The sequence below is a fragment of the Triturus cristatus genome, chromosome 2_1, assembly GCF_964204655.1.
Source record: "Triturus cristatus chromosome 2_1, aTriCri1.1, whole genome shotgun sequence".
Lineage (NCBI taxonomy): Eukaryota > Metazoa > Chordata > Amphibia > Caudata > Salamandridae > Triturus > Triturus cristatus.
Genome location: NC_140581.1, coordinates 495,765,711 through 495,792,491, shown reverse-complemented (window position 1 = coordinate 495,792,491; position 26,781 = coordinate 495,765,711). Strand labels below are relative to the sequence as shown.

Below are 26,781 nucleotides of genomic sequence, written 5' to 3'. Positions count from 1 at the left end.
CACTGGCAGTCGACAGTAGGTAGTTGTAGATAGGACCATGTTTCCATAGTAAGAGCGTTTTTTGACTTGCCTATATCTTTGACGCCAGTTGACGAATCTTCAAGCAATTTTCCAAATAAAGTGCTTTGGTGATTCTTCTTGTGCATTGAAAGTTCTGGGTGATTCGATAAGCGGGGACAGAGAAAAAGGAGGTGGGAGGGGTAAAAAAAAAAAGTGCGTTTCCCATGTTAATTCCCATAGGAATTTTAGACACGACTGCAGCCCGAACCGCTGAACGGAATGACACCAAATTTGGCAGAAAGGTGGCTGTTCGTCCAGAAAGTGACCTTTTTGTGAATTGGTGCAAATCTGTTCAATAGTTTTGGAGATATTAAAGGAAATTAAAATTTGCATATATAAGGACGCGACGGCTCCGCGAACCCTCCCTATCTCGTGCTGAGATCTGATTGGCTGACAGCACCTCAACCAGGAAGTGTTGGGAGCCATCTTGGGACTCTGCTTCAGCCAAATCCCTGAAAAACTGTACAAAAAAATAATAATAATAAAAAAAAGAAAATGAGGCATGGTAGGAATTCTGACCCCTTAGCTCTGGTCCCGTGACAGGGCCAAAAAGCACTTTTAATTTTTTTTTTTTAATTACAGTGAAAACGCGAAACAACTGTAAATCCTCGGCAAAAAAAGTGCGGCCTTTTAAAATCCTTTTGAATATAGCCCCTGGTTGGACCAGGTCCTGGGGACCTTTTTTAAATAAAAGGAGGGCGGGCAAACATGACCACCCTACTAAGGCTAATTGATCCCCAGGGATCACCATCTCCCCAGGGCTAAAGAAAGAATAATGCCCACCCACCCCAAGGCAAATGACCTTTCCGGGGCTAAATAACACCCACAAGTAAGTCCCCCACAGCGGGATTACTGAGACCTCGTCAGAGGCCCAGCCCCATTGCTCGACCACTCTGTAAGGGGGCTCCTGGTGCACTACTGTTTGGGGGATGAAGTCCCCTTGGCTGCTGAGGGTCATTGGGGGCCAAGAACCCCTATTGTTGACACAAGTAAATCCCCCACAGCAGGATTTCTGCTACCTCATTGGATGCCCCGCCCACTTTCTCAACCACTCTATAAAGAGGCCTCCTGGCACACTACTGGTTGGGGGATGAAGTCCCCTTGGCTGCTGAGGGTCGTTGGGGGCCAAGAACCCCTATTGTCACAAGTAAGTCCCCACAGCAAGATTGTTAAGACCTCATCGGAAGCCCCACCCCCATTCTCAACCACTCTGCCAAGGGGCCCCCTAGTGCACTACTGGTTGGGGGCTGCTGAGGGTCGTTAGGGGCCAAGACCCCCTATTGTGGCCACAAGAGACTCCCCCACAGTTGGATTGCTCAGACCTCGTCAAAGGCCCTGCCCCCTCTCTCAACCACCAGCAGAGTTTTTGCCAAACTCTGCGTTCCAAGCAGAGTGGCAAAGCTCTGCAAACTCTACCCGGGGAGTGGAGTTTACCGCCCCACCCTACCTGAGACTCAGACACTCATATCTCCACTTACAGCCCCACTCATACTCTCTCACACCCACTTAAAACCTACACAAAACACTCATTCACTCAGTGAGACACTCAAGCACTCACTCACACACTTAATGTCAAAGGTTAGTGACTACAGTTAGGAAATACATTTTTTTTTTAAACCTTACGAATTCACTTAAAAACAAGGTTACAGGAATGGTATAGTTAGGAAATAGAATTTAAAAAACATAGAAATTCACTGAATAACAAAAGGGTTCAAGAGACTTTATAGTTAGGAACAGATTTCACTAGTACAACACCAATGAAATGCAAGTTATAGTTACCTGAACTAACTATAATCTACGCACCTGCAATGCACTGCTTATAACTTCACATATTACATTACTCATGGCATGGTCAGTGACATTACTGGTGACATTACTGAACTGATGACATCATCCAGTGAGTGTAAGTATTTTATAAGAGTTTATGATTGTTAAACATGTATACTAAGGTACTACAAAAGTTAAAGTAGTATACTGGGTGAACAACTAATGAGTGATACTACTTCTAATATATATTATGTGAGTGACTGTGTGACTGTATGTGTCCTTGTGTGTATGGGTGTGTGAGTGGCTGTATAAGTGGGTGTGTGACTAGCTGTGTGGTCAGTGAGATGCTTTGTGAGTGGCTGTATTGGTGAGTGAGTGGGTGTGTCAGTGGCTGTATGGGTGGGTGAGTGGTGGTGTGAGTGGTTCTATGGGTCAGTAAGTGGGTGTGTAGTGACTGTATGGGTGAGTGAGTGGGTATCTGAATGGCTGAGTGAGTGAATGGGTGTGTAAGTGCCGGTATGATTGAGTACACGGATGTGCGAGTGCTTGTATGGATGTGTGAATGAGTATCTAAGGGGTTGTGTGAGGGCTTGTATGGGTCAGTGAGTGGCTGTGTTGAGAGGCTGATTGAGTGTGTAAATGGGTGTGTGAATGACTTTCTAGGTAAATAAGTGGGTGTGTGAGTAGCTGTATGGGTGAGTGTGTGGTTATGTAACTGGATGTAAGGGTGAGCAACAGGCTGTATGAGTGACTGCATGGGTGAGTGAATGGTTGTGAGTGGCTTTATGAGCGAGTGAGTGGGTGTGTGAGTGGCTTTATGTAGGAATGAGTATGAGTCTGTGAATGGGTATGTGAGTGTTTGTGCAAGTGTGCGAGTGAGTGTATAAGAGGTGATATGGGGGTGTGAGTAGGTATGTGAGTGGTTCTGTGGATGATGTCATCATCGATGTCATTTGAGATGTCATTCGTGATGTCATCAGTGATGTCAATGGCCATGTCATGAGTGATGTAATATGTGAGGTCATAAGCAGTGCATTACGGGGTCATACGTTATAGTTAGCTCAGGTAACTATAACTGCCGAATTTCACTGGTTTTGTATGAGTGAACTCCGAGCCTAACTATAACATTCCTGTAACTTTTGTTTTTTTCAGTGAATTTCTAAGGTTTTTCAAAATCAATTTCTTAACTATAACGTCCCTGTAACCTTTGGTTTTTTAAGTGAATTTCTATGATTTTTAGGTCTCGCCTGGCGTTAGCAGCGCGCATGCGCTGCATGCGAGGGCCTTTTGCGATCAATTCAGCCAAAGCTGAATGCACGCGCGTCCAGAAGGACAAAGATGGCTCCTCTCGCCATTCACAATGTTAAACATGCACACGTACGGACAAGAAAATGCCCGCGCATGTGGACAGCCTGACGCCATTTTTTTACTCTAATTAGCATAGGGATGTGCACACGCGCGCGCATTTTTTGTCCGTACGCGTGCATAGCGGCGTGCTTTCGCTCCCTCCCCTCTTACCGCCCGTTGTCCGTGTTTCCTCTTCCTTCCAACCCCCTCATTGTCAGTGTTTCCGCTTCCTTCCAACCTACCCGTTGTCTGTGTTTCTGCTTCCTTCCAACCCACCCACCCCCGTTGTCTGTGTTGCCTCTTCCTTCCCACCCTCCTGTTATCCCTTTTCCACTCCTATCCCATGGGGTGGGGGTGGTGTTCAGATGCCACTCACAGCTTCAATGTAGCCAGCCAAGGGCCGCCCTGTGAGAAGGGGCCCCTGCTGCCTCACTGTTATACCACAACAGTAGCGAGGGCGCAGGCTTGTGTCTGCCCAGGGCGCACCCTGACCACGGGCGACTAACAGGTTGGCACTGCTTGTGCATTGATAAGGGCCATCTCAGGGCACGAAGACCGCAGGAATCCGTTGATCAGGGGCTATCCCGGAGGATCGGGACTCGGCGAAGGATTACAAGGCCCGGGGTGGCCCGTTGTACCCCCGGGACGTCTCTGATGGACAATGTTTAACTATCACCGCTGGGACCGGCTCACGGTTCTAAGGGGCCAGTCAGAATATTAATGGGCTGCGGGACTTGGCCCCGTTTACAAAGCATCAGAGGGAAGGGCTCGATAGTTAATTGTACGATGGCGCCTCACGGGTACCTGGGCTCCGTCGCGCCTTCTGTCTCCTGATTTTATTAGAGTTTTGACACCTGACGTTACATCTTTACACCCAGCGTCACTTGTTAGCGTGACCTTGCCATGCGCATCATAAGCTCCAATTAATGATCAGGGCTTCGCATATCAACCAAGTCCTGACTTTTGATGAGCAGCCAAAGTACAACACGTCAGCGGAAGAGGGGTACAAATGTCTGCATGGAAACCGGGGTCGTTGCTGGTGCACTACTACTGTCACATGTGGAGTTCAGGATCTTGGCTGGTGCACTGTCAGTCTCATATGAAGGTCATTGAATGTGCACGTTTCACTGCCATGTTGGAATAGTCGCACAATGTTTTAGAACAGAATGTAAGTAGAAAGCAAATAATACAAGCATTAAAAATGCAATAGGTCTTGCCTTTCATTAAGTTAAAGCCATTTGCTTTGCTATACAATACCATTAGCAAAGCAAATTACTTTAACTTAAATAAAGGCGAGACCTATTGCTTTTTCAATGCTTGTTTTAACTTGTAGTCATGTCTGTAAAGTGCTGGAGAAAGGGGGAGCTCAGACCATCTCTCAGGAATCCTGCTGTGTCGAACTTACTGGAGGTAACAGGAGGTCTTCTGGGCCCCTAAGAACACTCAGCATCCAAGAGGTCTTCATCCCACAACCAGCAGTGTGCCAGGAGGCGCATTAGCAAAGTGGTGGAGAAAGATGGCGTGGCCTTCGAAGACCTCTCAGCAATTCAGCTGTGTGAGACTCGCTGGAGGTAACAGGAGGGCTTGTTGGCCCCTAAGGACGCTCAGCATCCAAGGGAACTTCATCCCCCAACTAGCAGTGCGCAAGGAGGCGCGCTTGCAGAGTGGTGGTGAAAGGGGACATGATCTCCAAAGACCTCTCAGCAATCCTGCTGTGTGGGACTTACTGGAGGTAACAGGAGGGCTTGTTGGCCTCTAAGTACCCTCTGGAGCCAAGGGCACTTCTTCCCCCAACCAGCACTGCGCCAGGTGACGCATTTGCAGAGTGGTGGAGAAAGGGGGCGTGGCCTCCACAACTTACTGGTCTTTTTTTCTTTTATTATTAATTTATTCAGAGAGGGGAGCTGCATGACCCCCCTTTCCCTGGGCCAATTTTGGTCCCGGGGAACCCACCCCCGGGGCCAGACCTTTTTTAAATGGGGCAGGGCTCTGTGCTGCCACCCCTCCCTGGGCCGATTCCAGCCCCAGCCCTATAAAAAAATATATTTTTATTTGACTTAAAGGGCCCTGGGGAACCCATCCCCCGGGGCACAGCCTTTAAAAATGAAAATTGAATACATTTTAAGGGAGCCCCTCCCAGGCTGATTTTGGCACCGGAGACCCCATCCCCTGGGTCCCGGCCTCTAGTGTGGGTGCCCTGGTCACACCAAGGGCACCCATTTAGCAATGTTGGGTACCGCGGGGGAGCCTCAAGGCCCCAGCGGTCCCTGCCGGTTCGCTGACTCCTGTGGGTTTGCATTGTTTTGACAAAGAGGGAGCTGCTTACATGCAGCGCCTTCTCTGTCAAAGCAACTGTGCTTCGCTTGCTCAAAGTGGAGCACAGTTTTCTTTGGCGGAATACTAGTAAAGTGGCATAGTGAGCAGAGGACCTACGTCAGTGCCACCAAATTCAAGCTAGCCTGGCTAATGAAGAGTGATACCCCGAAACCGGTCCGAGGATGCTTGTTTCTGGTCCAGGGAGGACCTGGCCCTGCAGTTCGTGCTGGACTGTTCCCATGAGGAGCAGGGTCAAGACTGATTCACATAAGGCTGGATCAAACCGGAAATGTGTGGATTGCAAAAAAATTATGGATTTAACCCAGATCTGTGACTCGGGTGATTGTTTGATTTGTACAGCATTCCATCCATCATCTGTTGTTTTTGCACTAAAGAAATGGTGACGGCACCACGGAATTGATGATGATGGCTGCAGTTGAATGCAGGCGGTGAAGTGGCAAACCTACCTTTTACATATTCTTGGATGACGGAAGGTGCTGATTAAGGATCTATATGTAGTTAGAGCAACCTTGTTTGCCTGGCAAGATGGCATTAGCAAAGAATATACATAGGTAAAGTCAGACTTGCATAGGATAAACCAGAGAATAAAGTCTGATGAGAGCCCACTGCAGATACTGTCAGAGGCAGACTAGCTCACAATCACGACAATCTGGCACGCAGAAGCGTAAACCACAGCCCTCATGGCTAAATGTGAGGACCTTGAAAAACAGGTCCTCGTGGCACAATGTTAAGATCCGAAATTTACAGGAGGTTACTGAAGGGGAGGATATAAAATGCAGAAGTAGAAAGCAGACAGCAGACTGTTAAACAAGAGAAAGGGAGGTGACATAGCAGTCAAAATGCACAGTTATCCTCTTGAGGAAAAGGTCATGAAGCAGGTTAATCTAAGGACATCTATACCATTTGGTGACAGTGAGGTCTTACTGTTTCAGTATTTGTTGGTAGCCACACATCAGAGAAGAAAGGAATATGATCCTGGGGTGAGAGAACTAAGGAGCTCATTACGATGGCCGCCCACCATCGTTGCGGTTCTGGGACCGGCCGCCAATAAAGCGACGGTCCCGCTGAGTATATTAGGTATATCACTATGGCGGGTGCATCCAGGGCCCTGATCATTACCGACGGTGCTGCTGGTTGCAGTACCGTTCGCAATGCCAAAATGTGCATTTCCATGCACAACGTGGCAGGCACCACACGGTGCCTGCCACCTTGTGCATGGAAATGTAGGGGCCCAGTGCACATACACCCTCCCCCACACAGAGGGGGCCTGCAACGTGCCCCCAAACCCAATCCCCGCCAGCCTTTCCATGGCGGCATCGCCGCCATGGGAAGGCCTCTTCCAGGACACATCCTAATATGGCGGACAGTGCCTGCTAGGCACTGCCACAATATTAGTGGCCCTTTTCCGTCCGCCAGGCAATCGGTGTGATTGCCTCCGGCGGAATATCGGCAGACGGACTTTGCATCCGCTGCGATACCCACCACCATACTAATTTGGCGGTGGGTAAAATGCTCAGTGATGGTGGAAGGACCGCCGCTGCCGGCCGGGCGGTAGCGGTCCTTCCGCCATCATAATGCCCCCCTAAATCTCCAGGCCCTTAATAGTAAACAATATCACTTCCCAGTGGATAGCGCATGCACCGTCAGCAGGTAAGACCTAAAAAAGGGGCAGGGAAACCGTTCCTTAGGATATACGGATGTCTTGAGCTGTAAGGTACGACTACACTGGAAATGAAAAGAGAAATGGAGGAGGGATGTCGGCAGGCCTGTTGAGATGATGAGTGGCAATATATGAGGGGAGATGTTGATAGATTTTTTAAGAGCATCCTTCATATAATGATGTTATATTAATTAATATAGTATTGTTTCTTGACTCTACATTGCGTGCACCCATTTTATCCCGAGGCTCAAGAGACGTGTTGGGGTTGTGGTAAGGAGACAGGATCAATGCTGCACTTTTGGGAGTGCAAGCCCATTAAGCGTTTCTGTCAAGAAATACTCAAGCATGGGCAAGAGTTGGGATATCCTTTATCAGTTGACTCTTGGATGGCTCTGTTACAGATCTGGCCTACCAACCAAAAATGTTTGTCTAGAGCTCATAGAATCTTAATATCTTGCATGCTGAGAGCAGCCCAGGGGATAGCTGCCTCACACTGAAGCAAGATGTTCAGCCAAAGGAGGTAATGTGGACCTATGGGCTGTGGCAGACACTTTTTCTGGAGACTGAACAAATTCACAAAGGGTAACCCCCTATAATTATCTTTAGGTTGGGTAAAGGGGTGATACGACCAATACATCACAGAAAGTTCCTGCTTCACCTGTACCTGTGCTACACCTGTTTGTTCCAGAACAAATCAACAGATAATCAATAATATACTAAACATATACTTTATAAAAACAATATTAATTTCTTCATTACTTCTCGCAAATGTAAAAATATTTTCAGTTGTTATAACATTTTCATTTAAAATGTATATTTAACAATACATATCGTTCATTATAATTCTATTTTTACAATTTGAGGTACAAAATGCAATCCATTTGTCACAACCACTAAAACAAATCTAAACCCCTCACAAAGATATAAATCAGACAACCTCATACATATTCGTAAGCACTCATTCACAATATCCCCAACCACTCCTTCAATACCACAATGAGGAGATTGTCATTTATATCATCCACAATTGTTACAGTGGTTTGGGACTTAGAAACGGTCCAAACCTTTCATGTAACTTGAAGCAAGAATGGAAAAGGTTCAATACATTTGGGCCCCATTGGTGCAGTACCTGATGAACATCTTCAGGGAATTAGACTTAGGGTGCTGCAACTATTTCATTAGGGACCGATTTAAGCAAAGAGAGGCACATGCAGGGGGAATGTGACCACGAAGAAATAGGTGTCTGGTGCCCCAGCTGCCTCAGGTGTGCTCACCTGCCTGCCTCGCTTACTACCTGACTTTTTGTTTTATCTGTTTTCTGTTCTGTTTCCTTGTGCGTTGTTTTACCTGCTTTTTGCTTTGGTTCTGTGGGTGCTGCTCACACGCCAAAACTTCCAACCATTTCCAGCCCCGCCTCCCAATCTCCGCCTCCTTCCAGGAACTACTTAATAGCGGCTGCAGCATGACCCCATTAAGTAGTTGTCTAGTGACCCCAGCTGGCTCAGGTAAGCTCTGCTGCCTGCCTCACTGACTACCTTACTTTACTTTTTGTTTTACCCGCTTTTTGCTCTGCTTGCTTTATTTTACCTGCTTTTTTCTCATTTTACCCACTTTTTGATTTTGTTCTGTTGAGTGCTGCTCGCACGCTACAACTTATTGTCATTTCCAACCTCATCTCCCGAGCTCCCACTACCCCAGGACCTACTTAATGGCGGCAGCGTGCAGCGACTGCACCAAATGCAAGCCCGTTTGCACCTGTCCACGCTTGGACCGTGCCCAGGCCAGAAACCCTGGTCCCCCCACCACCCACAGCTACTCCTTTGTGGAACTCCATTGCCTGAACCACAGATGCAGAGAAGACCACTGCTTTCACGCCGCACCCAACACTACAGTCGGGGCCTTCTCAGGCTCACATTGCCGCTGCTCCTCTCACCCACACCCCAGCCACACCCAGGCACCCAGTACCATACCCGTCCACCACCCTCACGCACCCACCATTCACCACTCCCATGCACCCACCAGCCACCACCAACCACTCACATGCATGCTACTCAACACCCGCTCCCTCAACAAAATGCCACTGAGGTTTGTATCCTCATCCACACACATGCACCAGACCTTGCTTTCCTCAATGAAACATGGCTTAACCCATCATCTGCCCCTGACATCGCCAATGCCATCCCAGCAGGCTACAAGGTCCTGCACTAGGACAGAACTTTAAAGCCTGGAGGAGGCATCACAATAATTCACAAAGACAACAAAGTGCACTGCCAACAATGAACCAGATATGACCCTCATACAGCACCTCCACTCCAAGATCCAGATGGATGGCATGTCAACCACTAAGGGAGTTCTCACCTACCTAAAGAACTCTTCACGATCATCAAAGAATTCACCCACCCCGCAGACACATCTAACGCCATCACCCTATTGCAAGATCTCTGCAATTCACTGTCAGATTTCTTCCATGACAACAACAAATACAAGAATTTCGATCCTCCACCTCTTCCCACAACCCTTCCTCATTCACTGGCTCTCACCGCTGGAGCCCCAACACTCTCCAACTGAACCCCAATGACCACCGAAGAAACCACAGCGATCATGGTATTCACCCATTCAGGTGCCCCAAGTGATTCCTGCCCGCACCGCCTCTTCAACCTAGGCAGCAACACCATAAGCTTAGTACTACTGTCCATCATCAACACATTCATTGCCACTGCCACATAGCCGGACGCCTGGAAACACAAAGATGCCACCCCTCTTTTTCAAGAACCATCCACAGACCCAGACGTCTTCAGCAACTATCGACCCATCTCTCTGCTTCCCTTCCCAGGAAAAGTCATGGAAAAAGCAATTAATTGCCAGCTTTGCCTATACATCAACAACATGCACTCCTTGACCACTCGCAATAAGGATTTTGCAGCAACCATAGCACGGAGTTGGCCCTCATCACAGCAATGGGCGACATTCACACTATCACGGACAGAGGACGCTCCACAGCCCTAATTCTGCATGACCACTCCGCCGCCTTCGACACGGTCATTCTCAACACTCATCATCAGACTCAATGATGCAGGAATTCAATGAGCAGCACTCCAATGGATGCGTTCCTTCCTGACCAAAAGAACGCAACAGGTCAGGCTTCACCTCCGAACCCAAAGCCGTCATCTGCGGAGTCCCACAGGCATCATACCCTTAGCCCCACCCTTATCAGAATTTACATGGCAACCCTTGCGAAGATCACCCGTTCCCACGGACTCAGCATCATCTTGAATGCTAATGAGACACAATTCATCCTGTCCCTCTCTGAGGACCTCAACATCACCAAAAACAACTTCAAAACTGTATGATGGAAGTCGCCACATGGATGCGCACTAACTGCCTGAAACTCAACCCTGAGAAAATGGAAGACCTGATTTTCGGAGCCTACAACTCCCCCTGGGATGCCACCTGGTGCCCCACCAAATTGGGACACACCCAGACAACCACCGACCAGGCACGCAACCTGAGCATTGTCATGGACACCGAACTCTCCATTAGACCCCCAATCAATGCCCATCAAATTCGCCTGCCTAAATATCCTCTGCATTTTCCAACAAATCTTCAAATGGCTCATCTGGGACACCAGAAAGACCATCACCAAGGCTCTGATCATGACCAGGTTAGTCTATGGGCAGGCCCTCTACTACAGAATACCCGCCCACCTCACACACAAGCTTAAAACCATCCAAAATGCTGCTGCAAAAGTTCTCAACCTTCCCCGCCACACCCCCATAGCGCCTTGTCTTGATGCTGCCAGGTCAAGAACCTCACCCTCGCCTATAAAGCGATGCATCAGAAGGGACCCGCCTACCTCAACCGCTGACTGCACTTCCACCTGCCAACCCAGATCCTCCTATCTATTGCGCTTTCACTCGCACACAGCCCCCGCATTCGCAGAAGTAGGCAAGGAGTCCGCTCATTCTCATTTCTAGAAGCTAAGACCTGGGACGACCTCCCCCAGGACATCAGAGTAGCCACCATGCTCACAACATTCCGCAAGGAACTGAAGACCTGGCTCTCCAACTGATGCTCCTGACTTCCGCTCCTTCTCAGCACATAGAGAATCTCACGGGTGATTAGTTCACGCTCTACAAATCCCAAATAAAATTCATAGGTGGGGCTTGAGGTGAATTCTTTCTAGCTGCTATGTTACTTTCTTGGACACTTAGTGTATAGAATGGACAAATCTGGTGTTGTGCTAAGTGTTTGTGCTAAGTGTTGACAAAACTAGTCTGTACTTGAAAGTGTTTAATAAAACTAACAGCCAGTATCCCAACTGCAGTCAGAAATACATTCTAAAACAAGCATAGCAAGAATGTATTTATCTTTCTGATTGCATTCAATCATGCATATTCTGAAGTGATAGATTAGAAAATAGAAAGCAGTGCATGGGGAGCACTCACGATAAGCCCCAGCTAGGGAAGTGGATAAGGAGGCCTAGTGTCTGTTTATCTACCTTGAAGTCATCTAATATGATAATCCAAGAGTGCTCTGTTGACCTTTGAGGCGTCAACGTCCCATCCTGCTCTCCTGGTTTGCTATGCCCTAAATACATGGTCATGCACTTTTCTATATTCACCTAACATACCCCTTAGAGTAACTGCCCAACTTTTCAAAATTATGCTGCAGTTCTTCACTTTCTCTCGGGTATCAATCCTTTGATGGATTTACGTATCAAAGACCTACCAGCTACTCTGCACTGTCCCCTAAATTATATATCTGAAAGCACGGAAGGCAACTGACCTCTGAGGCACCCTGTCACTTGTGGCTTCTCAGAATGGGGATCCATTAACAAGCACACTCTGTCAATTTTTTATCCGGCCTCGTCCAAATCCAGTTTACTCTCATGCTAGCTGGGTCTTGTGTGTGGAGTGTTTTCAAATGATGTTCTTGATATCGAAGACGATCACTTGTGTCTTGAGACTGGTTATTCCAGCAGAAGCACAAGACAACTGCTCTCGACTCCCATTTATTCCCTCAGCCACTCTAGTATTAGAAACACACTGAGTGACAGGAAGGAACTCAAAGGAATGGAAAAGGGAGTGGGAAGAGACTGCTCACAGTCTACAGAACGAAATGCTCTCCCTTCAGAACTGATGTCTGTATCTTTACACAATGTTCATAAGAGTACTCGATTTTACAGGATTATTCCTCTTTTCACTATTGTTCCACTATATTTTTCTTCTGAGTGTGAAACAGTGTTCACTTCTCCTTGAATATCAAATATGCGAGAGTCAAAGTATAAATTATTCTTCCTTCAGAGTTAGAACTTCACTCTTTATATGTCCTTAAGGTAACTCATTTTAACCTGTCTTGGTGTCTGTTTCCAACTGATTGTATAGTCTTCAAATGTTCTCTTTGGCTTTAGTTCCACCAATCTGTTCTCTCTTGTTTTTTAGGTTCTGTAAAGACGCCCAGAAAGCCGCAACAACAAAGATGTATCCAGACAAGAGGTGCCGACACGAAGAACAGTTTTCAGGAGCACTCAAGCTACAGGTCTGATACACAGGTAACCACTGTTGAAATGTGCAATACTGACGTTGGGCGAGGTTTACAAAGAAGATCCTGCCTATTCTGTATGTAAATTTTGCAATTCTTGCCACACTCCTGCTCTTTTTGGGTACAAAACTGCCATGGAGGCCTTGCCTTGATTTTGGGCCTTCCACAGCATCCTTGGGCTGCTGTTTTGTATCTAATGGAGTTTCTTTGTCTTTACTTGGGTGATAACAACCTTCACTTGGGTCAGCTTAGTTGGCCTTATTGGTCTTGTTCCGTTTGGACCCACAATCTTGACAACCTGCCCCAAGTACGCCATTGTGTATGGTTAAATAATTCAGAATAGAATGTCTTTTTGAAGCGTTCCATTATTCTTTCCAAGGACGTGATTTAATAAATTCCCAAGCGTGATGTCCATTGTCTGCCAAGTTTTTGTGATCCTTCTGTCCGCTCCCACTTTTTTCAGCAGCTCTGGAACCTTCCATCTCTCTATAAAGCCCTTGAAGAGCATTGTTATTGGGGCTGACACCATTTCCCCAAGTTCAATAAATATCGTATTTTAGGATCTTTTTAATTCTACGGCAATACCAAAAAGGTACCAAAAGGACAGAGACGTGGGTCACAGGTCACTGGCACTCATTCGTGAGAAGAGCATCAAACCTGCACCGCCGTCACCTTGAAAAAGTATTTGGGTTGGTAGGTTTAGGATTGCTGTGGCAAGGTAAGGGTCGGTTGAGAAGGAGGACAGCTTTGGTCACAGCTGCCTAAAGCGGAAGCACAGCTTACGGTATCGCATCTTAGGTGCCCTCTGACGAACAGGGGAAGCAAGGGTTTGCCACAATGAATGTGTTTAGACCTGAGTGTATGTAGGCCTATCTTAAGTCAATGAAGAGGATAAAGTCTTCAGTGAAGAAAGGAACATTCGTGTTGTAAAGTAGAATGTGGCCTGTTTAATCCGTTTAAAAACTACTAGGCACAGCCTTCACGAGATACGCAGCTGTATGAAAGGAATTACAATAAACGACCTGACATTGTCTGAGCAGCAGCTCTACTCAATATGTAAGAGGATTCGTGGCAAGCAGGGCTACTAGATGCATAAGGGGAGGTTGGGCTGTCCACTTTGGTAGTAGCGTCAGCAGCAGCCCTGACACATATATATAGTCACTCTTAGGATGCCAAATGGCAGTCACAGACATCTTAAAAGTTTCAGTAACTATGAATTTTTCACCCAGAAATAAAATACCATTCTCCTGCATGCCAAAACCTGAAAGAGGAAGTCCTTCAAAAGAACAGGGACATCCTCCTTCTGCTCAGGTTTATGATGACAAACTCACCATGCTTATGGTCGGTGAGCGACACTGCAATATTTACTTTACACTGTAAGATTGTGTTACATTTGCAGCAATAAAACCACCTGTGACCAGTGGTGTCCCAGCCAGTGGGGCACCGAATGAAGCAGAAGGGTGACTAGAGGTAAAGACGGACGCTCACTTCCACCTGTAAGACCCACTGTGATGGCCATGTGCCGGCTAAAAATACAAAGATGGGGAAAGCAAAGTGGGTCTCGAGGAAGAAAGTACAGTCGCTACAGGCCAAGAGAACAACACGATGGAGCATGACAGGAAAGCAGTGAGATACAATTAGAGGGTTCAGAAAAAGGCAGCAGTCACTGACCAGGGTACACTGAGACGGACTGCAAGGACAATGAAGCTTACACAGCTTCCTGTGAAACATTGCAATGACCATAAAGAGATGCCAGGCACCAATGCCTGCTGTGACCTTAGGGCACTTCTCCCATATGGCCCCAGGTCGTCCGATTTTTTTGTGGAATGGCAATGGCAAATGTGCAAGCAAGTCTTTCCCGTACACTAGTTGCACCAGGCACATACTAACCAACAATTAGTAGCTGGCAACCAAGGACTGCATTTATAGATCAATGCTTTTGACTTAATTCTATGATGAATTCTAGAACAGTCAATTCGCAAACAGAGCATGAGTAGTCCCTGGCACACACTGTGATCTGCACTTTTTCAACAACTGTACGTTGACAAGAAAAGGTAGTAAACTGCATGAGGCAACTAAAACAGTTCTAAATGCTGCTTGTTTTATAAAAGTGATAACGAGTGACAGAATTCTAGTTAATTAAACGTATGGTTAGTCACGTGATATTCAGACGTATCCCGAGAAGAAAATGTTGTAGTGCTTGCCATGCACAATTCAACACATGAACTCTGGCTTTACTGTCACAATCACAATCACTTGGTGCATGAGCTCGAGAGCAGTGAAGTGTTACCCTCTATAATCTTTACTAGATCTCCAGTGGAGTAGATTATGGGAAGCACACTGGATATCGGATCCAGCAGCTAATAGTGAACCAGATCCGGGATTTGGCTGGCTCAAAGGAATATGCTGAATTTGTCCTGGTGTCATTTGTAACCCTGGGCGGCCAACTACACTACGCTCGCGTAGTTTGTGGTACTTCGCGCTACGCGAATTGCACGTAGCACAGTACAAAAACTTGCTTGTGGTCCTCAATGTCAAGTTGGCGACCGCGAGCAAGCAAAATGACATCCCGGTGAGACTTTTTCCTCGTTCGCGATCAGCAACATCAAGTTGGCGATCGCAAGCGTGGAAAATAAACCTCCCGGCGAGATTCTCAACGTGGGGAGGTCGGCTTTCTCATTGCGAGTGGTCACGTATGCTCGCGACCGCTCGCGATGAGAAACTACCGGTCCGCGTTGAGAAGGCTGCCGCTCGAGTAAAAATCTACTTGAGCGGCAGAAAATGACAGCTCGCACTGTGCGAGATGCCGTTTCCAATGATTGCACAGTGCGGACAAGCATCCGGCACTGTGCAATCATCCCCAACAGCGCACTACGGAGTTCGCGTAGCACTACGCGTATCTCGCATAGTGCACTTCACGTAGCTTCTAGTAGAGCTACTACGCAAACTACGCCCAGGGTTAGTAATTTGCCGACACCAGGACACAGTCAGCAGTGCCCACATGTTGTCTGCTTCCTGTTGACAGCAGCAACTTGCAGGAGGTGAAAGGACTTTCACATTTTCATTTCCAGCCAGGCCCTAAACAAAAGCCTGATTTAAAGGGCCATAAGCTCTCCTTTTGTACAAGTATCATCCTGGGTGGAAGCCATCTAGAAATTAACACCCAGAATCCAATGAAATGGAGGGAAATAAGGCAAAGCCTGTATGTAAGAGATATACATGGACTGTCAGAATGTCAGATATATCAGTCTGCATTTTTAATTACACAAATAAAGATTTAAATAGCACTTTTTTAAATTTATTTTTTATTCTTTTATATCCCTACTGATCCTAATGTAGGGTGTCACAGGGCTTTACATGCAGCAGGGGAGGACCAAATCATGTGGCAGAGTTGATTGAATTATGTGGCAAGAAAAGGCAAATTATGCAGTATAATGAGTCACTTTTTGTAATAGCATTACTTCCTTATTTTATCATTTTTACACAGGGTAACACTATCTGGGCAAAGGTTTCACCCCATTATTACTAGCTTGGCACACAAATATCGCATTAAGCAATCGAAAGGGCACCAGTCAACCTTTGCAAAGGGCCTTCCATTGCGCTGCAACACGTCGCCAAGTTTTTATTAGCTTATGCTCCATTTCAGCTAAAAACATTTTTTAAATAAAAGCTGCAGATCATAAAACAGATAAATAAGACATATCAGTAAGTATGCAGAAAAGGTCACAGCCGCAAAATCGCATAATTCCAGTGGCCTTGACTATGTGCTAAGAGTGCATGGTCGAGAGGTAAACAAAGTCAGGGTTTAAAACGTAACACAGTGGTTGGGGTTGTCTGTACTAATAAAAGTTTACTACTACCCTAAAGGAACCCTTTTTAGCAATCTTAGGATAATTACAGATTGAAAAAAAAAAGCACGTTTCTAAATCCACGCCTTGCAGTTTGCAGCTGCTTCTTGATACCGGTTCTTGGCTTACTGTGCTATATGAGGAGGATTGCAACTTATGAAAGTAACAAAGTGAGCTCTGTGTCAAAAGTAGTGATCCATTTACCAATCTACATAAAAGAAGAATCTGTGATCTGTATGTTGCACAATGTGCTTTGCAGCAGGAACATACACCCCTAATGTGACTTTGAATCAAAATTGTGACTAGACAAAACACAGCTCTCTTTAGTAAGAGCATTACCCTCCAGAGTTATCTTACCATTATTACTATAGTGTAAATTGTACCCTGTTTGTGTCCAATTAAGCCAGAACAGTTTTACTGTCACTATTGCCCTTGCTGCCAATTTCTTTGCAGCAGTGTTTTTTAGAAATAAATGTATACGGTGACTGTCAGACTCTGCTTGCCGTCACTCCCTCCCCTCTCAGCTGCCACACCTGTTAACCCCCAATTTAGAGGTGTCCGGAGTAAAGTGTGTCCAGTTCAAGCAGTGACTGTCCCTGGTTTCACTTCTGAACACGGAGATGATAAGGATGGTGCTTAATACTGTATCAAAATAATATAATGTGAAGTTTCTTAAACGTATCCCAGATTGACACAGTTAGCTCACGCCGCAGGCTGCGCTGTTGCTAGGCGCTACAACACTGGATGCCCAGTTAATGGATGCACAGCACGTAATCATTTTGTCTGCACTGGATTCCCGTCAACAAGAGGATCACCTTCATGCTCCTCACCCATGCTCACAAAGAACTCCACAACACCGGACCAACATACCTCAACAAACGACTCACCTTCTACACCCCCAACCGCCAGCTTCGCTCCACTGACCTCGCCCTCGTTCCATGCATCCACCGAACGACCACCAGCAGCAGCTCTTTCTCCCATCTCGCCAAGACTTGGAACACCTTCCCCCATCCACCTCCGACAGACCCAGGACCTGCTGACCTTCAGGAGACTTCTCAAGACCTGGCTGTTTGAACAGTAGCAGCCCCCCCCCCCCTCCCCCCTTAGCGCCTTGAGACCCTCGCGGGTGAGTAGTGCGCTCTATAAATGCCTGATTGATATGTGACTGGTCAAACTAGGCATGAAGGAAGGAAGATTATGGCTTAAGACAAGTGAATACAACAGGCTCTCCATTTCGAGTGGCGATCTGACCAGCCAGGGTATTGGGCCTGCAGCGAAAAACCACCCTCGTGAAGAGGGCCTTATCTGTCAGCAGGATGTCCGCAAGATGCAAGTACAATCCCAGGGGGCGAGCAAAAACAGATGGCCTTGTCCTCGTCAGACTCATTTCCTGTTGGAGGTAATGTAATTGCATGACGTCAGCCTAGTAACAGCACGCGCACACAGCCTACCTTGAACCGGTCGCAGTACTCTGGCAGCCGGGGCCGCTCGGTGTCTTCCTCGGCCGGCTCCTGCTCTTCGTCGGTCGGTGATTCGTCCTCAGCCCGGTCCGACGGCTGCGGGTCCGCGGGTAGTGAAGCCGCCGAGTCCAGCACGCTCCCCAGGACATCCAGCTGAGGAACACAAAGATAAATCATGGCCACCTGCTTCCTGGCACCCACCCAAAGCAATCCCCTGCAGACAGGCTGAGAACCAGAAAGGGATAATAAAGTGCCGTGCACTGAAGGGGCTCAGAGACACGAGAACCAGGGAAAGAAAGCGGAGAAGCAAAGCCTGCACGAGGCATCCGTCACTTCCGTCTCTCTGAGACCAGCCCTAGGCACCCCATGACCTTTAACCCCTCCACAAACTGACTCGTGTACAGCACTGCTCCACTGTGTGTCCCACCCGCTGCCTCACTCTTTCGCTCTACCCAGAATGCTGCTGCCCAGCTCCTGGCCCAGCCCCCGAATACCTCTTATATATGTCACCGCCTCGTTTGCATGGCCCACTCACTCCCATTGGAACTCCACTTTTTAGGCAAAGCCTTGCACCCCATTCGTTCTCCTGTTCTTCCTTTCCTCTTCTCTCCAGCTCCTCTCTCTCTCTCTCCCTCTCTCTCCCTCTCTCATTCCGAGCCTTTTCGTTCACCTTCTCAGGAAGTTCTCCCTCCCTCCCTCTATCTCTTATTCTGCTCTTCTGCCTCGATGCTCCTAACCTTTAGGAAGTCTCCACTTTAACCTCCCCTGCCCACGGAAGTTTCAGAACTGATCCCAACCCTCAACCCTTCTGACTTCCTGTAAACACGGGCCTAGCATTGATCCCCTTACAGTACGAAAAAAACAACAACAGTACCTGTGGAATTGGTATGAGAATAAACTTAGAATTTATGAATAATACAAATTAAGCACAATGGCAATAGTCTAGGAGAAGGTGTACGGATTTTCCAAAAAAGCACAATTGGAGCCAAGTAGGTAAAATGTATTGTGATTTATATTAAGTTAAAAAAAAGTCCTAACAAGGGGTTCAAAGAACTGTGTTCAGTGTCCCAGGTAAAAGGTGAACCCTATGAACTGAAGTGACAAATAGTGACATCAATGAAAGTTTGAAGAAGATACAGAAAAGCATTTCAGCGACCAACTAATCAATTTGCAGTAAACATTCACAGTCTCCTGTAACCAATTCCACAGGTACCATTGTCCCGGGAGAGACCTTCTAAAACTAAACTATGAGTGACACTAAATATGTTTAGGATATATTTTCGGTCTGCCCTGGAAAGGGCGCATAGCAATGCTGTGGTGGCTATTGATAATATTAAGAAAGCCCTCTTATGGTACATGATTGTGTCTCATATGTGCTCCGCAGATGTCGCTGAGGTTCTATGTTTATGTAACATAAAAATTGAGAAGCTTTTACATTCGGTAACTTATTTCTTGATTTCATAAAACCTGTACACAAAAAATAAATATTAACGAAAAAAAATCATACACACTGTTCTTTACCAGGTCTGTCTTCTGTGTGGAAGCTTGTCAGGTTCACCTTTGCCACATTTCAAACAATGCTTGAAAACGAGAATTTATTTATTTAAACAACAATGACGACGTAAAAACATGTTGCACAAAATGAAATCTCTAAATATTTCAATCAGTCACCTAGCAAGGGGGTTCAGCTCTCGCCCAGTATCCTTACCCAGGAACCAGGGTAGAGATGACAAGGCAACAACACCAGAGGATTAGCTTCATCCACATTTCTCCAGCAATAATAATAACATTCATCCTGTTTAGGGTTACTGCATCAATTCCCTAGATGGATAGGGTTGACCACAATGACCAGAAACAAGCGCTCACACGCAGCACCACTGTTTTTGACTTTGCTTCTACCTTGCATAAAGCCTGTCAAATCGTGAGGGCCATTTTACTCCTGGCATTACATTAGATTTTTGGGCTATATCAGATAAGCTCTGGTGATCAGCAATTTTACCAGGTTCAAGTAAGCGTTCACCCTGTTTAGTTACTTTAGAGATTGTCCCATACATCTTAGTTTACCCTCCCAATCATAATACAGATCTTTCAAATCTAATGCTCATCATTAATTCTCCAGCATTAACGCTCTTTTTCCTGGCCATCAGTCTTTCGGATATATTGAAGTTATATTAGCTTGTTCATGCACTATTATTAATAATGCAGTTTATGCATTACACAGTTTAATGATCCTGGTTATCCTGAATAAGTTTCCACTTTCCCTGAAATTACTATAATGTGGACAACTAGCAGAGTCTACGTCTTACGCAGGATATGTAGGAGCTGTAAAAAAACTTTACTGCAGCCTTTTACCAGTAAAAGCATGAATATTTCATGCAGCAAAAAGCCATTGCCATCCCTGACTTAATAGCCATCATCAACAAGCGTCACCGTTAGCCAAACACAGGAGTCTTATGGCTGCTCACCTAGGAAGTCGCCAACCGAGGTTGAAGTATGAACAGACACCAAAGTGCTCATTATAAGGGACCTCGTTTCAGGAAGCATACTTGAAATAGCACAACAGTGAGCAGCACTGGAACCTGTAGGGTAATATGCAGCACACATATTACACTGAAAAAGGCCTCAAGATAAATTGAGATAATTGGACAATATGTACATTCAGCCTTTTGATCCCATTGTCTTAAAATATCATGCATGGAAGAACACATTACTGCTATTTTTTTTGTAAAATCAAATTTCTTTCCTGGTGTAAACATAACTTTTGTTTACATCCCTAACTTCCAACCCTTTAAGATAGAGAAGTTCTGATCGAGACCGATATGGAGGGAAGGATCCATGAGCATTTCAGTGCCTTCATCATTGTAATAATATATCAAGTCCCATTGGTACATTTCTGCATGTATGAACAAATGTGTGTAAATGAATACCTTACAGCACACACAAACTCTAAGACAAGGAAGAGTTCAATTTAGGTGCAAACAAATAGGGCAAAAAATGGTTCTAGCAGTAAAGGGAGGCCAGGATTCAAAACGAGAGATGGCAATTTCCCACAATCTTGGGACTAGGGTACAGAAACCACCTCCCATTGCTTAGTTTGATAGGAACAGCAGCAATTCCTTATTTCCCTCTACGGAAACATTTCTGATAGGCTCCAAGCCTTCATTAAGGACGCATCACTTTGAGGACTGTGCTATGCTGCTTGCTTGGGATCGGCTTCCCAGCAGTGTCATCTACCACCCATGCCCAGTTGTGGCAACCATCTTAGACAAGGAAGAGTCTAACTTAAAAGAGGATGCAGGGGAAAGTTGTTCAAAGAAGCAACTATAATGCTCAGGACACACCAGAATTGCCCCGTTGGGGTCTTCGTGGGTGGATAGTACCAACGACTGTGTGTGGTCTTTCAGCCCTTGTCAATATCATCCAGCAATTCGCAGCACCCATGCCAGGCAATGAAATGTGTCCATAAGACTAGCGTCATCGAGATGCAACTTTATAGATGGATTGTCACTATTACTACACAGCAAAATCTAGGCACACAGTATGTGGGAGAGGAAGTCAGACAGACATGTTTTAGACAATACCTAAAAATGCTGCAGATTAAATTGATAGGTGACCTATAAAATATGCAAGCATTAAACCCAACACTTTAAATGTATCATGGCTTGAAGTAGAAGTTGCTTGAGAACAAGCAGGTTTAGGGATGAATGAATGTATGAATTCATACATTAATATAGTGTTGGAGTAAATGTTGTATGTGCAGACGAGGCAGGGGAAAGGCAAAGAGGCTTCACATAAAGGGTTAGGTGTTAGAAGGTCTGAATGTTAGGCAGAGATGAAGGTAGATAAATCCAGAGTTTGGGGTGAAGTATGAGTAAATTCCGTGCTCCTAAAATAGACGACCAGCATTTACCAGAATGGAGGAAATGTTAGAGTAATCTGAGGAAAGAACAGCCTGTCCAGAAAATACCCCTGGGATCTACGAAGCATTTATAGACAGACCGGGGTGCTTCAAGGCAGTGCGGGCTTCCACTTTCAGCCAGTGAAGAGCCGCCCTGCCTTGGAAATGTCCCCAGGCTTGCTACATTTTGAACGACCTCCGTTTTAGAATTAGATTTTGAAATCACTAGGAATAAACTATTGGCGGAATGCATCCTCGAGCTGAACGTCGTCAAAACCATTTTGGGCACGACTCACAAAGCTTTTTGTGCAGGTTATTGAGCATAAAATAAAAAAAAAAAACATAGATGTGCAAAGATTTTCCCCTTTGTGCATAAATACTGAGCCCTAATTCAACGCATCAGGACTCACAAAACTATAAAAGCCCTGAACACATTTGCAATTGCGAATATTCCACCCGGAAGCTGGTACTTTCGCATCTTCGAATTAAGGAACAAAGGGACATTTGTGGCTGTTTCAAGGTGGGTGTATATGCGAAGCTATTATTTACGGTAGTGACAGAGACATGGTCGATACACATCCACAGCAAGTAATGTCCAGCTGTCAGAATATATAAAAAAAAATAAGGGTAATATTGCTCTAAGCAAACACACCTTGCCACCACTGGTACTAGTGGAATGATTCCTTTAGCTGTGCACTGATGATGCTAATACACATCAGTACACTCAACTCTGTATCTTATCAGAGGTTCAACAACTACTGCGAACACACAGGTTAAACCCATCCTGATCATAGGACCATATATTAGCCAAAAAATGTTGTCATTGTAGCAGAACTTGCCACCACGAGTTTTGTCCCTCCAAGCTCTAAATACTATATATTACCTACTGGCGGTAGCCTGTAGGTAGTTATAGTTAGGATCCAGTTTCCAAAGGAAAAGTGTTTTTTGATTTGCCAATAACTTTGGGCACCGCTTGACGAATCTTCATGTAATTTTCAAAACTTTTGGCCCGCTCAGGTCAGCTCCTGTCTTGTACGTTTTGGGGTGATACGTCGAGCGGGGGCTGAGAAAAAAAAAGGGGGGGGGTCCCAAAACATGTTTTCTCCATGTTAATTTGAATAGGAAACTTTAGACACGGCTACAACCTGAACTGCTGAACGGAATTACACCAAACTTGGCAGAGAGATAGCTCTTGGCCCAGAAAGCACGCTTTTCTTTAAATGGTTGAAATCCCTTCAGTAGTTTTTGAGATATTGAAAGATTTACAGATATTGATATTTGAGAATTGTGAGATCTGATTGGCTGAAACCTCCCGATCACGAGCTTGATTCTGACTGACTGCCAACACTTCAAACCAAGAAGTGTTGGCAGCCATCTTCTGACTCAGCACAACCGAGTCAAAAGAAAAAAGGTAAAAAACAAGATAAGGGGGCAGGGTAGAAACACCCTGACACACTAGGCCTGGTCAGGGGGTTCCACAAGGACCCCCAGGGCCACAAAAAGCATTTTTGTGGAAAACATTTCGGCGGGATTCGCAAATCCTGCCCAAAGAAAACGATGTGCCGTGTCCCACACTTCGTTTTAATAAGCCCCTGGTTGGGCCATGTCCCAGAGGCAATATGTAAATATATGTGGGGGCCACATGGGCCCCCGCAACCCTGGGGACCGCCACCTCCCTGGGGCTTTATTGTTATGCGCGGGGCACGAGGCCCCTCTGCAACCCCGGGGACGGCCACCTCGTCGGGGCTTTCATAAATTATGCGCGGGGCACGCAGCCCCCCCACAGCCCCGGGGACTGCCACCTCCCCGGGGCTTTCCTAAATTATAAGAAGGGGCCTCGCGGGCTCCCCCAAGCCCCGGGGACCGCCACCTCCCTGGGGCTTTATTTAATTATGGGCGGGGGGGCCTCATATCCCCCCAATCCCCGTGGACCACCATCTCCCCAAGGCTATTACAAAAGTAAATGTGGGGGGGGGCTCGAGCCCCCCCACACTGCCCCATGGACCACCACCTCCCAGGGGCACTAATTATGTTAATGGGGGTTCCGTTGCAGACCCCTATTAACCCCCCTGCATGTCAGCAGCTCCCCTTGTCCAAAAGCAATGCCAGCTCCTGCAGGAGGCGGGGAGCCAGATGGGACCGCGGGGGCATTGGGGCTCCCCCGTGGTCCCCAACAAAGAGACCAGGCCCTGGGGGATGCGGTTCCAAGGCCAAAAGAGGCCAAGGGAATGGGGGCAATGTGGCCCCCCTCCTGTATACATTAAAAAAATAAATACAGACGGCCATGCCCCGGGGTCAAAATCGGCCTCGGGATGGGGCTGTGCGGCCCCCTTCCCGTTTTTAATTTTTTTCTTTCTAAAAAATGGCTCAGGCCCTGTGGGATGGGGTCTCCAGGACCCACAAAATATCTAACAATGATAAAAAAAGAAGCTGGCATCTCGCTGGAGGCCACACCCCCCTCCCTGCACCACTGTGCAAACGCGCCTCCTGGTGCTTTCTGAATTAGGGGATTAAGTCCCCTTCAATCCTAAAGGTCCTTAGGGGCCAACTAGCCCACCAGGTAACTCCAGTAAGCCCCACACAGTGGGACTACTAAAAGGTAGTTCGAGGCCACGCCCCTTTTTACACCACTCTGCAAACGTGCCTCTTGCCGAACTGCTGGTGGGGCGATGACGTCCTCTTGTGTCCTGATGACCTCAGGAATAAAGTAGACTTCATCCCCCATGCAGCAGTGTGCCAGGACATGCGCTTGCAGAGTGGTGTAAAAAGGGGGCGTGGCCTCAGACCACTCTCAGCAATCCAGCAGGTGAGCTAGTTGGCCCCCAGCGACCCTCAGTAGGCAAGGCGACTTCATCCCCCAACCAAGAGCGTGCCAGGAGGTGCGTTTGCAGAGTGGTGGAGAAAGGGGGCATAGGCTGTTTCCACCTCTCAGCAATACCACTAGCTGGGGAATACTGGAGGTATCAGGTAGGCTAGTTGGCCCCTAGGGACCTCCAGCAGTGAAGGGGACTTTAATCCCTATCCAACAGCGCCCCAGGGAGAGCGTTTGCCGAGTGGTGGGCAAAGGGGGTGTGGCCTGCTATGGGAACTTACCAATGCTGCTGTGTAGCTCTTACTGGAGGAAATAGGAGGGGTAGTTGGCCCACAAGGTTGTCTTTGGGGGGCTACTACCCCTCCTGTTACCTCCAGTAAGTCCCACACAGTAGGATTGCTAAGAAGTCTTCGGAGGCCACGCTCACCTTTCTCCACCACTATGCAAACGCGCCTCCTGGCACACTACTGGTTGGGGGATGTAGTCCACTTTAATCCTGAGGGTCTTTGGGGGCCAAGTGGCCCTCCTGGTACCTCCAGTAAGTCCTACACAGCGGAAATGCTGAGCACTGGTTGCAGGCCAAGGCCCCTTTCTGCACCACTCTGCTAACGCGACTACTACTTTATAGTTAGATATTCGCATTTAAAAAACCTTGAAAATTCACTGAAAAAAACCATACATTTCAGGGACGTTATAGTTAGAAATTAGCATTTAAAAAACCTCGGAAATTCACTGAAAAAGCCACAGGTTTCAGGGACGTTATAGTTAGTTGGACATTTTACTCCTATAAAACCATAGAAATTCAGCCGTTATAGTTAGTAGAGCTAACTATAACTCGCACCCCCGCAATGCACTGCTGATGACTCACATATTACATCACTCATGACATGGTCAGTGACATCACTCGTGACATCTCAAATTACATCACTGATGACATCACCAACTTAATATTTGATGCAACTCCTCACACCCTAATATAACGATTCATACCACTACTCAAAAATACAGACTAACATTCTCGAAACCATAGACACACCAATACCAGTTAGTACATACCCACTCACTGATTCATAGGTCTACACACACACACACTCACCCACATACAGCCCCTCACAGATGCACTCATGAACCCATACTCCCAGTGAATATCTCACTCACACATCCATGCAGGGAGTCACACCCCCCCATCCACACAGACACTCAGGTACCCACACAGACACTCATACAGGTACTCAACCAATCATTAACCCATATAGACACTCATGCAGCTACTCACCAACGTATGCACACACTTACACACCAAGTGACAGACTGATACCGACATTCACACAGATTAGTCACTCACCCATGCATTCACTAAGACACGTTTAATCACTCACTTAGACAGTCACGCACCCACAAAGTCATCCATACAGACACTCATACACCCACTCATTCTTCAATACACCGTGGCGTATTTATAGATAATATTCTTTAACTTTTCAGAAACACTCAGTCACTGGATGATGTCATGAGTGATATCATTTGAGATGTCATCAGTGATATCAGTGATGTCATTAACCATGTCATGAGTAATGTAATATGTGACGTCATCAGCAGTGCATTGTGAGGGTGTGAGTTATAGTTAGCTCCACTAACTATAATGGTTGAATTTCTCTGGTTTTATATGAGTTACATGTCCAACTAACTAAAACGTTCCTGAAACCCGAGTGAAAAAAAAAAAAAAATACACACACACATATATATATATATATATCTATATCTACATATATATATATTCACTGAAAAAACCATAGGTTTCACACATGTTATAGTTAGCTGGACATTTTACTGATAAAAAACCAATGAAATTCCCCCGTTATAGTTACTGTAGGCAACTATAACTCACGCGACCATAATCCTCTGCTGATGCTAATACTGTATTTAGACACTTATTTGCCCATGTCTTCTTCCATTAAATTTTAGCTATACATATATTACAAATATTTTTTTTTCATAAAGACACATATGTCATCAGCAGAGGATTACGGTCGCGTGAGTTATAGTTGCCT

The 26,781-nt window shown here is 46.3% G+C and overlaps 1 protein-coding gene across 1 annotated transcript in view; it reads right to left on the bottom strand.

Moving 5' to 3' along the window:
- Nucleotides 1–26,781, bottom strand: part of MRPS27 (mitochondrial ribosomal protein S27) — a 419,683-nt gene that overhangs the window by 9,124 nt on the left and 383,778 nt on the right. The window contains exon 10 of the mRNA XM_085632352.1: nucleotides 18,012–18,173. Coding sequence (XP_085488478.1) covers nucleotides 18,012–18,173 — 162 coding nt within the window. The remainder of the gene's footprint in view (nucleotides 1–18,011; nucleotides 18,174–26,781) is intronic.